Here is a 15,846-nt window from a genome sequence, read left to right on the forward strand (position 1 = left end):
GGGCTGGGCTCACTCAGTGGGGCCCAGGGCGGAGGCCCAGTCGGGCCTGGGCTCGCTATGTGCTGGTCCTCGTGTAACTGGGGAGACTGCAGCTTAGAAGGGGAAGGTGGCTTGTCTACGGCCACACAGCGTTTGTGGCAGAGCAGGCCTGCCCTGACTCTCTTCCTTCTAAAACCTGTGGGTTCTTAAAGTCTCCGGAGGGACCCCAGGATCAGGATAGATATGGCCGGCCCAGCAGGTGTTTGGAGGTGACACAGGTTGGTTCCCAGCCCCTGGAGGGCGAGGACTGCTTCAGATTTCCCATGCGCCTTGGTCCCCAGTCTGGTGCGGAGACCAGCTGAGCTGCATCTAAGGGACAAGCAGAGAGAGCACCCTACATGGCAATGGACAGCTGAATGGGAGGACAGATGGCCACTCGGCCAGAGGGAGCACATGCCCAGGACAACACTGCAGAGCCAGAGTGAGAGGGGCCCCCGGCACAGGCCTCGGTGCCTGCAGCCTCAGATGCATCGGCTCTCCCTGAATGGCAGAGCTATGCCGGCTGCCCTTCTGGAGCCAGGACATGACTGATGGCCCCTGGGTGACCACCCTTCAGCTCCCGTTCCACATTTCAAGTGCAGCCTGACAGTGAAGGCAGAACAGTTAGTGGGGAGACCAGCTCTGGCCCCACTGATTCTGGGCCCGCCCCCTTCCTTCCCCATCTCTAAAGAGGATCTGGGCTGAGTCCAAAGGGTCTTGCCACCTAGAGGTTGTAGAGAACAAGGACCTTCCTGCAAAGCCATTTCCCCAACATGGATGGGACAGATGCTCAGTGACCAATGGTCCCCACCCTCCCTCAGCCGGTCACTCCTTCCAGGGCTGGAGCAAGTCGACACTCTGGTGGTCTACTTGCCAGAAGTGGGCACAGGGTCAGGGTTTTGATGAATTATTAAAACTTTTTGTTAGCTGACCCCCTTTTCCAGGCACCTGGCCAGAGTGTCAGCAACTTGAACTCTAAGCTGGATGAACTTCCAGGAAATACTCCAGGACTTCATTTATTCACTCACCCACTCAGTCGTTCCACAACCCCTGAGCTCCTGCCCATGCCAGGCCCCGAGCTGGGTATTTCCCAAATCAGACATGTGCTGTCCTTGGGTAGCCCTGTGGGATCTGAGTAAGAGACACCTGAAAGCGGCCTGGTGGTCAGGCAGGGATAGCTTCCTGGAGGAAGTGTGTCTGAGATGGGGAGTGAGCCAGGAGAGGAGAGGGAAGGGCGTTCCTGCAGAGAGCACCTGTGTAAGCGAACAGGGTCAGTATGACAAGCAGGCCAGGCCAGGGTGATCCACCCGTGGGTCTGGGAATACGAACGTGTTCTGTCCAAGGACAGAGTCAAGGCTGGTGTCTGTGAGGGAGTGTAGTCCAGGCTGCTGCAGAGGTTTGTAGTCCAGCAGGTTTGTCAGCACCTGCCAGCTCTGGCTCCCAGTGGCCCCCATTGGCCCCGTCACTGGAAGGCATGTGGTGCCAAGGAGACAGCTGGAGCCTCAGGAGCCCCCCACCCTCCCTGCGGTGTGGCCTGGAGCACACCCAGCTCCCCCTCTGAGCTGTTTCCTCACCTGGCCAGGCTGTTGTGATAAGCTGTGTAAGGTGCCTGGCACCCAGCAGTGTTCAGGACACACTGACCCCTCCCTCCTCCAGGCCCCCATGGAAAGACAGCTCACAGCTGTGTCCGGGCACTGATGGGACCAGGCAGCTGTCTGGAACTGGCTGGAACCCGGTTTTGCTCAGAAAGGGGATGGGTTTGAGACGGTAGCGAGGAGAGCAGGTGTCATGCTGGATGCCGAACAGCCTGCTGTGGCAGGGCCCAGCCCACGGGCCAGGCCCCCAGGTCTGAAGGCCGAGGGAGTGGAACCAGCCAGAATGCTGGGCGGGGCGCTGACCCACAGGTTTGGGGAGCTTGGCCTCTGAGGATGCACTGAAGGGGGGGGACCCTGATCACCACACCACAGAGCAGCACCACTGGACATCCTCAGGAAAGTTTAATTGACAACAGGCCCCCTCTACGCCTCCAGGCAGGGTGGGGATACATGACCTGCCCTCACACCAGCTCACCACGGCCACGGGCAGTGCTGCTCTGAGCAGTCTGGTGCCCGAACCAAACAGCTGTGCCTCAGTCCTGTCGGGGGGACCAGCTGAGCTGCAGCTAAGGGACAGGGGGTGAAGAGTGACCTAAATAGCAGCAGAGAGGAGTGGGGTGGATGTGGGTGGCCAAGAGGACAGCCGAGTAAACGGTGGTGGCGGGGACATGGGTGCTCTGAAGACGGGTGGTGGGGAGAGGCCACAGGGTGGCTGGAATGAACAACTGACCACCTGCACCCACAACTCCACGTGAGGGATGTCCTCACCCAAAAGGACTCCTCCCTGGCTCATGTGACCCCCAGGCCAACCCAGGGCTGGTAGCAGATGGGCCCCTGGACCTTCTCTGGTCTGTAGCTGGGTGGGCCAAGCCCAGGCCCCAGCAGACTGTCTTTAGGGTGGCTCCCGGCTGTCCTGGGTGACCACGTGTGAGGACACTTCCCTTCGCCTCCACCAGCTACTGTGACCTCTGGAAGCTGCCGGCGGGCTGGCCCCTGGGCGATGGGACCAGCTATTTGAGCAGGCCCCGGGAGAGACTCAGCGCGGCCTCGTAGGCGACAAAGACCACCATGTTGACAGGGAAGGCCCGGCAGCAGTTGAGCGTCAGCCCCTTGAAAAGGACCCGCGGCCCCTCCTCTCGCACACTGGTCACCATGCAGTGCAGGAGGCCCCGGTAGCGCTGCTGGCCCTGCCCATCGGCCTGCAGGCGGGTCTTAATCACGTCCATGGGGGTGGCCACAGCCCAGGCCAGGACCCCTGCACAGCCACCGGCCAGCAGCACGCCCAAGACATCTGCAGGGGGAGACCCACAAGGGAGCGCCCTGATTGGAAGCTGACTGAGCATGAGAGGAGAGTGGGAGGGGCACCCAGGGCAGGGCCCAGCCGTAATGGAGCCCTGGGCTCACTCCACCGTGTCCAAGACCACACAGAGGGGGTCTGTCCTGACCCTCAGCGTCAAGAGCACTGGGGTTCCCACCCTGGGAGGCTCTGGGGTACCAATGTGCCGCGTGACTCAATTCCCACTGGCTGAGCCTGCCCCCTTCCCAGGCCCCAGCCCCCACTCACCTGGCTGGCTGTGGCCTGCAGGGGTGAGCCACTCGCTGAGGATGGAATAGGAGAGGAAGTAGGTGGCGAAGGAGTGGCCCTCGCGGAAGAGCAGGGCAGAGCTGCCCTTGTAGAGGCCCCGCAGGCCCTCCTCACGGGCCACCGTGGCCAGGCAGTGCAGCGGCCCCCGGTACTTGGGCCCAGGCACCAGGCCCGAAGGGGGCGCAGGACACATGGGGGGCGCTGCCGAGGGCCAGGAGGCTGAGGATCGCCGCTGCTGCTGCGTCTGCGTCTGCAGGCGGACCTTGGCCACCTCGGTAGGCGAGGTCAGGAACACCTGGAGCAGAGACGCAGCAGCAATGAGGGGGCACCGGCACTGCCCTAGACCTGGTCTCCGGTCGGCGTCACGTTCCCCACGGGGACTTTGGGAACCCCGGGCCCCGTGAAGCTTCAGGCTGGCCCACGGCCCCGGTGGAGCTGCATTCAGAGCCAACTCTGCCCACCCAGGCCAAAGCCAGCACTTGCTTCAGCCACACACACGTCCCAGCGCAGAGCGGGCTGGACACACAGTAGGTGTCGGGTAGTGGCTGTGACTCGGGTTCATGAGAGCATTTAGTCACATCGTTCATATGTTAACGACATATTAATGTATTATTTAATTCATGTACTTAATGTAAATAATAAAACAACGTAAGTACTTAATAACATTAATGTGTAACACGACATTACTAACAGTGCCGTTTACCATTTCATGGATGCCCACACCTGTCAGACTGTGCTGGGGGCTTTGCACGTCACCTCACCAGTCGTCACCGTGACGCCTCTTACTGATGAAGGGTAAGAAGTTCAGAGAGGCTCCCGGCATCCTCAAGCCCCCTCAGCTAATGAGTCAGCGGAGTCCCCTCCCAGAGTCCCCCAGCCCCCATCTCGTCTCTGCGCTCACCGAGCCTCAGTTTCCCTGCCTCTGGGCTTGGCCACCTCTCAGGCCCTCCCAGCCTTTCCCCACGACCGCCGCCCCGGACCCCCCCCGGCCCACGCACCCGGACGAGGCCCGAGGCGAAGCCCGAGAGCGTGACGTCGGTCCTGGCGGGCTTGGCGTCGGCACTGCCATACCGGAACCGGCAGATGTGCGAGAGGCAGTGGCGGTAGGTGCCGAACGACAGGGACGAGACCAGGGACACCGTGCACACGGGCAGCGAGAGGCCCCTGTAGAATCCCCACACCTGGCGGACGGGTGGGTGGGACCCAAGGGCCCGAGTCAGACCAGAGGCCGGCCGGGAAGATGGCCCCGTCTCACCCTGCAGGCCCTCCCTGGCTGCGGGACTCCAGGCAAGTCACCCGCTGCCCAGGGCCTCGGCATCCCGGGCTGTAAAACGGGGATCACAGTATCAACTTGAGAGGTGGTGATACTACGGGGATCATAATACCAACTTAATGAGGAACCGAAGAGACAGGGCCAGGCTGGACCCAGGGCAGCTGCTTGGCGATGAGGCTGGTGAACTGACAGGCTTCATTGTTGCTATTTTCCTTTTGCTCGTCCCTGGACAGCCTCAACTTCACTTTGGTAAATGTCCCTGTGTCCTAGCTCTGGACAGGTCTCTGACCTGGACCCTGGGGACCTGACAACTCCACCCAGCACTGCTGCTGCCCAGCCTGCAGGGGACAGAAATGCAAACACATGGGTGTCCCCAGGCCTTCAAAGTCCCCAGATAAGACCGCTAGACCCTCTCCTGGAGGTAGGACCTCAATCCAAACACCTGTGTGCCCGACACCCCAGCCCTGGGCTTCAGAGGAAGCTGGGAGACTGTTACAATTATTCCCATTTGGAGAGAACCGAGGCCCAGACAGGGGCTCAACATCGCCTGGCTTGTTGGTGAGTGGCAGGCCTGGGGTGCCAGCCCCGACATCCCCTGCCCGTCACTCTGGCCCAGGCCTACCCGCTCTCGGAGGTAGGTGTCCCGGACGCAGTGCCAGATGCCTGTGTACTTGGGCTCCGTCTGGATCCTGACCTGTGGGAAAAGCAGGCTTCAGGAAGGGGTGGCTCCAGGCCTGGGGGGAGGAAAGAGCCAGCTCCTCGATGGTCACAGGCACTGACGACGGGGAGAGCAGGGACAGTGAGCCCCTTTTAAGAGGAGAAACCTGAGGCTCATGCTGAGGGAGAGGGAGGGACAGTCCTGAGGACGGTGGGGAGGTCTGGGTCCGATTAGCACTCTAGAAAGCTCTCTGGCAGTGGATGGGGTGCAGGAGACTCGCAGGGTGGCCTAAGCACAGGCAGGGGCCTTGGGGTGGGTGGCAGGGCCTGTCACTGCACCTTCACCGTGTCCAGGGGGTAGCCCACAGCAACACCGCAGATGCCTGGAAGGAAACCAGAGAACAGGGGTGAGGACAGTGGGAGCAGAGGAGGAGGGGAACAGACCCACACTCTTGGTCCACGCTGTGCGTCATCGATGGGAGAGCTGCCCCGTGCTGGAAACAAGGAAGCGGAGGCTCAGAGAGCTGAAGCGACTCCTGACGGCTGCTGGCGATGCCTCCCCCTCTGAGTCTTGGCCCCCAGGTGCCTTGTTCTGAAAGCCAGGGACGCCCTCAGCCTGCCCCCAGGTGTCACGTTTTGAAAGAACTTCTGGTCCGACACTTGCTGAGTCCTCAAACCTCAGGCTGTGAAGGGTTTGTCTGGGGGTGGGAGAGCCCAGGCACCCCAGGGCTCCATGAGGGCTGCCTGGGACCACGAGTCTGTGTGGGAACAGAGTGGGATGCAAGGCTCCCTGGGCCAGGGCCCTCTGTCCCTGCAAAGAGGGCTGGGTGCCACAGTCCCGCTTCTATCTCCTTTTCAGGGACTCAATGTCCAAGCCCCAGCACTGCCATGGGGGAGCCAGAGTGAGCAGGCAGGTCCCTGGGGCTGGGGTGTGAGGGCCATCTGAGGACAATAATGTATGTGGGGCTGGGCCCTATTTACTTGGTATCCCAGGAATCAATAAATATGCATAAATAGAATGAAATGAATGACTGACTTGGGTAGAATTACCCTCCTTGACCCTCGCATATACCTCAGCAAACTCCTACTCATCCATCAAAGTCCTGCCACAGCATGACCTCCTCTCTGGAGCCCTCCCTCACCCTGTAGTCAGGGCTGCCTCTGTGCCCAGACGCATGTTGATCAGAGCCCCTGTCACATGGCTTTGTCACACAGCATGCCACCTCTGCCTCTAGAACTGGATTCTCTCAAGGATAAGACCCACATCTGGTCCTTGTGATCCAGGACCCTGCATAGAGCAGAGGCCCTTTCTACCCAGGCCTTCGGTGGGCTCTGGAGGAAACACCCAGGACTCAGGAGCCCTTCCTGGCTGTGTGATCTTGGGCAAGTCAAGCCCCGTTCTCTGAGCCTCCTCTTTAGGGGGCTAACGTCCAGGGCAGCCACTGGCCTCAGGCCCGGCACACAGCAGGACCTCAGCAGCCTCTTGATGGGGCCAGGGCCCTGGTCTGCCCTGCTGGGCACTGCCCTCCTCTCCCACACCGTTCCCAGGAGTGTGAACGAGGAGCCCACGGCTGTTTCACGTGATAAGCAAGGCTAGGGGTTCCCAGCCCAAAACGGCCTCCCCAGCCTGCAGGATGGATGGCCGGGAAGAGCCAGGGCCCCATCTGAACCTGTTACCCAACAGGCCAGTTATCTGTCTGCGTCAGTCTTTCGAAATGAGCCTTTTCCCCAGAAGTGAAAACAGTCTGTGAGCCCAGCAAAGCCAGGACTGCACACAGCAGGGGGGTGGGGGGGCTGGGGCGGGGCTGGGCCCCCCCTCCTCTGCCCACGGCTTCCTGGTCTGTTGTCCTCACCGTCCACCCTCTCCCGGAGCCTCTTGTCCTGTCCACGGCTCGCCGGCCCTCTGTGCTGATCACTCCCCGCCTCCGCCTGCCCCAGGCAGAGACCACCCTCTGCCCCCTGGGCCACCCTCCATCCCCGAAACTGCCCCTCAGCCTTCCCAGCTGAGCCGCCCAGGCCAGTGCAGACTCACCCCCCTCCACCTGCACCCCGCCGTGCGCAGCCGCCCGAGACCCCCAGGAACCAGCTCTGTCTTCCCGGCACCCAGCACCCGTGGGCAGGCCGAGGACCCAGCCACTTCTGGAGTGGCTCCTCAAACCCCACGTCTGCCAGAGGCCACCCCACAAGGCAGAGCACCCCAGCTCCTCCTGGTACCCCAGGAGCAGCAGTCCCCTACGAGGCCCTGCTGTCCCTGTCTGTTACCTCCGATGGCTCCAGCAACAAAATCCATGGGCGATGTGGGTGGCGGGGAAGGCCCTGGGGTTCCCCTGCCTGAGAGCAGTCTGATGCCACCACCCCCAGGTCAGCTCCTCCCAGACCTTAAATACCTGTGGTGGGGGCAGGGGACAGGAAGCAGGAGCCTGCTGGCCAGTGGCCCAGAAGGCAGAGGTCGCACTGGGAAACAGGCAGGTCGATGCCCACCTGGACTCCCGCCCAGCCACCCCCAAAGGCCCCTTGTCCAAGTGGCCTCAGGACCCAGCTGTGGGGAAGTAGAGAGAGTCCACCAGAGCTTTTGGGCTCTCGGGAAACAGGACCACTGTCCATACCGCTGCGGGCCTGGGCCCAGACCACGTCCAGACACCTCCTGGAAGGTCCAGGGACAGGGCTGTGATGTCCCTGCCCCTCCAAGCCCCAGTTCAGGCCTCACTTGTGTCTTGGGCCTCCCTGACTCCCCTGGAATTGTTCCTGCCTGGAAAACCCTCAAAACTCCCTCACTTATTCATTCAACAAACACTCTCTGAGCTGAGGCTGCACTGAGGCCCAGGCCGTCCTCAAAGAGTCCAGTTGGCAGGGAAGGGGTGGGGACAATGGGCCACTGGTGCCTGGCACTGAGGAGGCTGGCCAGAGTCCTCCTGGGCGCAGCACGAACACCAGTCACGGCTCACTGTTGGTCGCACGCCCTTCACACCGCCCTGGTCCCACACTGTCCCTGCTATGCCCGTATCTGTCTCTCCTGCCTCCGGGGCCCTGGCCAAGTCTGCCTCCACTGAGTCCCCAGCACCCGGCACAGATCCAGCACTGAACAGAGCTCGCTGAGTGAGGGGACCACGTCCTGCCGGGCCCACCTCTGGGACTGGCAGTTTGGCCTCTAACCAACCAGAACATTCATGAAAGAGCTGCTCCAACAAGAGGCTGCTTCTGTCTGCTCATCACTCGAAACCACTGCAGCTGCAAGGAACCTGAGGCTCAGAGAAGCCATGAACTCGCCCAAGGGTACCCTGACCAGGATCCAGGCCGCCCTGTCAGGGTAGCCCCTGGGCAGGGCCATGTGTCCTGGTGGGTGAACTTGCACGCGGGCCCTGAACAGGCTGAGAGCTGACAGAGGGCAGCCTCACTGGCATCTGCCCAGCAGTTTGTGAGTGGGGACACAAGTTGCCAGCGGCAGCTGCCACGGCAGAGGGCAAAGGGCAGGATGTGGCCCGTCCAAGGCCAGTCTTAATGCCATTCCTGGACTTTAGAGAGAAACAGCTCAGTCTGGTTAGGAGCCAAGCTGCCTGTGTTCAAAGCCCAGCTCTGCCACTCATGTCAGCTCTGAAACCCTGGGCAAGCCCCTTGACCATTCTGTGCCTCCACTTCTGCATCCACGGAAGGATAGTACCTGCCTCACATGTGTGACCACTCAGAGCAAGATCCAGGCACGTCCCCGTGAAAGTGGCCAGGCAAATGCAAAGGCTGCATTAACAGGAGAATAGGTTCTAGAAAAAAGGAGGTGACAGGACTGTTATGAGCAGGGCAAATACAGCTGGGGCTTAGGTTCAATTTCAGATGCTATACTTGGAAGGCCAGGACCTTGCGTGATGAGGGAGCTTGAAGAATGTTGTCTAACTGAAAGAAAGGGGAACAGTTTAGTCCCATATTTCCTGCAGAGCGTCTAATGTGCTAAGTGCCACTCACCCCCTGGCACCTGAGCCAGGAAGCCAGAAATTACCCTGGATGCCTTTCCCCCTGTGAGGCACCCAGTCCTGCGGTCAGACCTCTGAAGTTCATGTTCAGATCCACTTTCACTATCCGTCTGCACAGCCCCCGCTTGTATCATCTCCCCCCTGGACAGCAGTCTGGTCTTGCCCATGCCCTCCCCTCATGCAACAAACGCTGTATGCCTACTACATGCCAAGTTCCAGACACCGGGCCACAGCAGTAAACAGACTGATGTTCTTGCCCTGTGGGTCCTCTGTTCTAGGTGGGGAGACAGACACCAACACAATAAATGAAAACACAGAGCCTGTCAGGTGGTGGTAAGGACCAAGGAGAGACATAGAGTAAAGAGGGGACAGGGAGCATTGGGCTGGGGGGGCGGCTATTAGAAAAGGCAGCCCAAGAGGTGACATTTGAGACAGGATGTTTTCTCTGTCACTGCAGCCAAGTTTCACCTGCCCTTTGTCTCCCAAACAAACATGCCCAAACTTTCCCCTTCTCACAGCAGAAACAGAAAACATGCCACCTCTCTGCGCAGGCTGCTCTGTGCAGGTCTCAACGTCTCCCCGCCCCGCCATGAACTCTGGCAGGCAGAGTCGCAGCGGGTTTGTCTCTGAGCCCGCAGCACCCGGCACAAGGCAGGCACCCTGGGGAGGTTCAGTGAATAAATGCATGAAAACAAGTCAGTGAATGGATGGGTGGGTCAGTGGGTGGCTGGCTGGGTGGGTGGGTAGATGGATGGATAGATGGCGAATGGGTGGGTGGATGGATGAGTGGGGGGGTAAATAAATGGGAGAGTGGATGAGTGGGTAGGTGTGTGGATGGGCGAGTGGGTGGGTAGATGGGTCAATAGATGGATGAATGGTTAGATGATAGGTAACAGACAGATGGATGGACCTAGGGCAGAGTCAGCTGCTCACACTTGTCTTGACCTGACTCAGTAGATGGCAAAGAGGCCTTCGGGTTGCTGGGCAGGCTGGGGTCTTAGTCGAGGGGAACCTCACATGATTTGGGGGGAATGCTCAAGCTGGGTTTGGCTCCTGGCTCCCCCTTACCCAGCTGTGTGGTCTGGGGTCAGTGGTGTGACTTCTCTGAGTTGTGCATGGATGGCAGAAGACAGAGCCCATGGTTGCCCACTGGGACCTCCCCTCCCAGTGGGGAGTGATATTATTATTAGCAGGGAGGCCTGCTTTACGCCTCTGCCACCTACACCAGAGCCCCACCAGGTTCAGCCCCACCCAGCCTGAGCAAGGGAGGCCAGGCCATCCTCCAGGGGGAGACAGACATCGCACACACGGCTCAAGCCAGGACCAACCGAAGGGCAAGGGCCAGCCTCCAGGAAGGGGGGCAAGGGCGCTGCTGGCCCCGCTGGGCTCGCTGGGCTGGGGGCCATGCTGGTCCAGGGGCCACGGAGGAACTCGACACATCTTAAATGCGTTTCCAGGGTATAACAAAAGGAGTAACTACAAGTTATTTAAAAATCCAGACAGCAGCCCTGGCCGGTGGCTCAATGGTTAGAGCATCGCCCCGCACACTGAAGGGTCACAGGTTCAATTCCCAGTCAAGGGCACGACCTGGGCCGCAGGTTCGATCCCGAGTGCAGGAGGCAACCAATCAATGTGTCTCACACATCGATATTTCTCTCTCTCTGTCCCTCTCTCTGTCTCTCTGTCCATCTCTCTACCTCTCTCTCTGTCCCTCTTTCTGTCTCTCTGTCCATCTCTCTATCTCTCTCTCTGTCCATCTCTCTGTCCCTCTCTCTGTCTCTCTCTCTCCGTCTCTCTCTCTGTCCGTCCCTCCCTCCCTATCTAAAATCAACGGGAAAACACCCTCAGGTGAAGTTGAGCAAAACAGAACAGAAAACAGCAACAACTGGACTCGGATGGCGGAGATGCAGCCGACACAGGGGAGCCCACAGCCCGGGCTGGTTGTCCCCCCGCAGGAGGCAGGCGAAGGCGAATGTTTCTTTTTCCCATCTGTTGGCCATTCGCGTCTTTTCCCTATCAGTGGCCCACGTCGCCTTAGTTCCAGAGAGTGGCCGCGGCGAGCCCAGGCTGAGCCAGCCGTCTCCGCTGTCCCCACCGTCCCCGGCGCACTCCCCCGGGCCGGCCTCTGGGCTCAGCACATGCCGTTCTCTGGCCCCTCCCGACCTCTCCTGCCCAGTCTCACTTCCCCACCGTGCCAAGGCCAACTCACCTACCAACTCAGCCCAGGGTTCAGGCGAGGGCACACTGCCCTCCTCTGGCCACTGGCCTTGGTGCGTCCTCCCAGTGCCCGCTGGCCAGGGAAAGCTTGCTCACCCAGCCATTCTCCACGCATGCGACCGCCAGAGCCCCTAGGGAGGGCACAGCCGGGCCAGCTCACCAGGCTCCAGCGCCAGCGCAGGGCTGGCCCAGAGGGTGGGCCCCACATGGCCTGCGCGTGGCATGGAGAACTGACAGCCCAGCAAGCCTGCACTGTGGCCAAGACACTTGGCTGAGCTCCTTCAGCCCGACCCTCCTGCCCTGATCAGGCCCAACCCAAGCTGGGGACCCCTCCTTTGGTCCTCTGGCCGGCCAGGGGCTCCCCCAGGAAGGCCCCCCTTAGTTCTATTTTTAGACTAGAAGCATTTGCCAAATGTCTATTTATATCGCTGCCCATCTTGGGTTTCTGGTCACCTCCTCTGGCAGAGCTGGCCTCCTTCGGCCTCTTGGCCGGCTCCGGGCTGAGTGAGCTCAGAGTGGCATGGAGTACACAGGAGGGAGACACACAGCGCACCTGGACTGGGGGCCCTCGGCAAACTGGACGTTTCCAGCTGAACAAAGAAGCAAGGAGCCCACCCAGTATGGCAGCAACTTCAGGGTAGACTAAATTCAATGGAGAGAAGTGAATTCCTCAGTCTACCCAAAGAGAGACCTCTGGGGACCATGGACTGGGGGCTGAGGGGCTACCAGGACAGTAGCTGACTGTCTCCAAGGGGTCCCAGGCCCTCCATCTCTGAGGCCCAGGGCAGACTCGCTCAGTGGGGAGGCCAGGCCACTCCAGGGGTGGACTGGACGAGAGGCCAGAGACATCCATACAGCAAACAGGTATTCACCAGGAGAAGGGGACTCTGCAGAGCCAGCTCTGCTCAGGGCCAGGCCACACACCAGCAGCTGCTCCCCAGCCCCTCACCAGGAAGCCCCACCTGCTCACTGCGGCATCTTCTCCCTCACTGGTCCAGATGGTCAAATAGGCCCTTAGGAAAACCTCCAGTATCTGAGCTGATTAATTAAATTAACTTATTTTATTTATTTATTTATTTATTTATTTAATGTCTTTATTGATTTCAGAGAGAGGAAGAGAGATAGAAACATCAATGAGAGAGTCATTGATCAGCTGTCTCCTGCACGCCCCTGACCGGGGATCGAGCCCGCAACCCGGGCACTTGCCCTGACTGGTAATCGCACCACGATCTCCTGGATCCTAGGTCGATGCTCAGCCACTGAGCCAAGCCCGCCGAGCAAATTAACTCCGTTTTAAATCGAGGTGGTTGGTTTATAACGTTACAGAAATCAGCTCTTATCTTCCGTTTCCTGCAAAGGTGTCAACAGCCAAAGGCAGAGCCTGAGTGTCTCCCTCTAGAACAGCCTGACCCTGCCCACCTGGGCACTGTCCCCTGCACAGCCCAAGTCCCCAGGTCCACACAGCTGGTCCTCAGCCCACCCCACCCCACTCGCCTTGTGGCACCTGAGCTCCAGCCTTGCCCCCCACCCCAGGTTCCAACAGCCTCCTTCACGGAATTCAACAGATTAAGGGTGGGGAAGGCAGAGGCAACTTTCTTTTCCAGCTGGTGCGCCTAATTTTTCCACACTGAACGTGTCCTGTGTAAGAAATTATAAAAGCTGTACAGAATAAAAACTCCACCCACCTTTCAGTAACCTGGCTTGACCCCTGGTCCCTGTGGCTCTTCCTCCCCACTCGCTGCGCTCCTACTGCTCTGGCCTTGGACCCCTCCTGCCCCTTAAAGTCTGGGGTTTGAGAAGAGCCCTGCAGGGAACCCTCCCCCGAGAGGGGGTGTCTGGGTCTCTTGAGAACATGAGGAGTCTGAGAAAGCACATTCTGTGCTGAAATTTTATCCTCAGGAAATGAAACAACAGACACAGAGCCCTCCCTGATACAACAATGCAGACTCAAAAATGGGGACCTCCCTATTTTCTCCCTAACTGCCCAGAGCCCCTGGAGGTCAGGGAGGAGTGTCTGCCTTGTTCCCACGCCCCCGCACAGAGCTGCGCTTAGTCTGGACACCACCTGATGAATGATTTTCTGAGGGCACAGAAACTCACAGCTCGTTAGGAAGAGCTTTGAAGGGGAAATGTGGTTTTACAGTTTAGTAACCCAGCAGTGCACCCAGGTGACCCAATCTTCTCCCAGTGCCTGCCTTCACACCTTCCTCCCTGCCCCACGGGCCATCCCGACACTATTCCCCACAGACTGGACTAAACCCAACAAGCCCCAGCCTGAACACTGGCTCCCTCCAAAGGGGCCCCACCTCTAAGCTGGGAGCTTGCAGGATCCCATCTCCACCTGCACCAGATCCCTCACCTGGATCCCTGCAGGGATTGCCCAGATGGGGCCTCCCTCCAAAAAGCTTCCTGAAGCTCAACTATTGAGTGCCTACTATGTTCCAGGCTGCTGGTGTCCTTCCTAAGGGCCCCCAGGGAGCCAGGACCGTGCAATGGTGGGTCAGAGGTGCAACGGCCGCCATAACCAGGAGGTATCATCAGACCCAAAGACAAAGCAGGTGACTCCATAGAACACAACAGGCTCTATCGTAGGCTGATAGACTTACGGGAAGGTTCAGTGGGAGTGGCACAGACCACTGGCAGTTCCACACACATTACCCTCTGCTGCCAGACCCGTTACAGCACTGATTTCACAGAATGACCCAGCTACTGACGACTGACAGGACAGAGGGACAGGAATGCAGCAGTGCCAGGGGCCATGCCTCCTGGGGGTCTTGTGACACATGATTGCTTCTAATTGACACTCACTAGTTTGGTATTTATCTCAGGCGTCCTGCCATCAGGGCTGTTACTAACAAAACTATGGCTACATTTAAGGAACACAGATTACCATCGACCAGAAGCTTTGATAATCTCGCTAAGGACAGTGCGGCTGGTCAGAGGTCACAGAGATGGAGCTGGTTTTGTTCACACCTACATCCATACAAGGGCTCATGCAACCTGCCCCAGGCATGACATTGAAGGCACATGCGCCCTGGCCGGTTTGGCTCAGTGGTTAGAGCATCAAGCTGGGGACTGAAGGGTCCCGGGTTTGATCCCGGCCAAGGGCACGTACCTCAGTTGCAGGTTCGGTCCCTGGGCCTGGGGCAGTGCAGGAGGCAACCAACCGACGTGTGTGTGTCTCTCTCTCCCTTCCACTCTCTCTGAAAAGCAATGGAAAAAATATCCTCTGGTGAGGTGAAAAAAAGAAAAAGGCGATGCTGCAATGCCCTATCGTTCCATAACAATTTGACCTACTGCCCTGCTGGGTACCTGACTTCCTCTCAAGCCTCCAAACACAGGACGGTGCAGGCTATTGCGCTTTACCTCCTGAGGTCTGGGCAACCCAGGGGCACTCCTTCCTAGAGGCAAGTCACCTGGCTTTAGGTTGTCCAGTTTAATCGTCACGGTCTCAGAGGCCTCTCCAGCCACCCGAGTATCCCCACGGTCAACTCCTGCCCCGTTTCGGGTCTGGGCTTCTCCTGGGGCCCACATGCTACTGCTTTTCTGGCTTATTGGACACTCTTCCACCCTCTGCCCCCCTGCCGCCTTGAGGCATGGAGCTGGGTCAGGGAGGCTGGCGATATTCAAACCCAGGCCTCCAGACCCCTAATTCAGGGCCCACCAGCCATCACGAGCACTGGACTAGGAGTCAGCAGACCTGGGTTTGGGTGTCTTCTTAACGATTGTTCTAGTTAGACTCTAAGAAGAATGAGAGGAAACCACACTGACGGTTGGCGCCCGGAGGCCTCTGTATCACTGTGCTTCAGGGCTCAGGTGCGCCTGACATATACCCCCTAGCACCAACTGTCACCGTTAAAACCTGTCTAAGAGGCATATCCACTGCAGGCTCCATCCTGACATCAGAACCGGTAAAAGGGGTGAAAGAGCCGTGCGCTGCCCAACCTGCAAACTCCGCAGCGGGATCCCGACCGCAGGCGGCGAAGAAGGAAGTCGGCCCCGGCTTGGCTGTTATTTGACTCTCGGAGTGAAGGACGGAGCGCGCAGCCAAGCTCAGCCCCAGCCGGGCTGTCCGGCCTCCAGAAGGCGCGGGGGAAGGTGGGGGGCGGGGGGAGTCGCTGACGCGGACAATCTCCAGGGAATGGTCCCAGTCTCAGGGACGGCGGGGGGGGGGGGCAGAACTGGGAATTCGGCTCCTACTTACCCCCTCCTCCCACTGCCCAAGCTACTCGCAGTGACCCCAGCCGAGTACGCTCCCAGACCCGCAGTCCGGCTCCCGCCCCCTCCGGCCACATCGCGTCCCGGCCCCTGCTATGGACGCGTTGAGATCTGGCCTGTTCGCCCCGCAGCTATCGGCCCTGCCCGGACCTCCCCCGCTCTACAACCTTCTGCGGCTCCCGCAGTCCGGGGGCAAGGGCCGGGCTCCGAGGGCCTGGCCGCGCCCCTCGCCCACGTCCCCGTTTCTTTTGCAGGTCCGCCGTCCGAGACGCCGCGTGCAGAGCTGGGCGACCAGTGGCCCCGGGCCCTCCGCACGGGGGG

At 59.6% G+C, this 15,846-nt stretch overlaps 1 protein-coding gene and 1 long non-coding RNA gene across 2 annotated transcripts; both read right to left on the reverse strand.

Moving 5' to 3' along the window:
• Positions 1-2,623: 2,623 nt before the first annotated feature.
• Positions 2,624-7,418, reverse strand: SLC25A47 (solute carrier family 25 member 47). The gene is made up of 6 exons (XM_016218743.2): positions 7,391-7,418; positions 5,468-5,511; positions 5,094-5,165; positions 4,197-4,379; positions 3,178-3,493; positions 2,624-2,904 (listed from the first exon to the last, which is right to left on the reverse strand). Exons 1-6 carry the CDS (start codon positions 7,416-7,418, stop codon positions 2,624-2,626), a joined length of 924 nt encoding a protein of 307 aa, XP_016074229.2.
• Positions 7,419-12,367: 4,949 nt separating this feature from the next.
• LOC148094002 (uncharacterized) lies at positions 12,368-15,325 on the reverse strand. Its single transcript, XR_015713976.1, has 2 exons — positions 15,253-15,325; positions 12,368-12,945 (listed from the first exon to the last, which is right to left on the reverse strand). It is a non-coding gene; the product is annotated as an uncharacterized LOC148094002 (long non-coding RNA).
• Between the last annotated feature and the right edge of the window lie 521 nt (positions 15,326-15,846).

The sequence above is a fragment of the Miniopterus natalensis genome, chromosome 1, assembly GCF_054644295.1.
Source record: "Miniopterus natalensis isolate mMinNat1 chromosome 1, mMinNat1.hap1, whole genome shotgun sequence".
Classification (NCBI taxonomy): Eukaryota; Metazoa; Chordata; class Mammalia; order Chiroptera; family Miniopteridae; genus Miniopterus; species Miniopterus natalensis.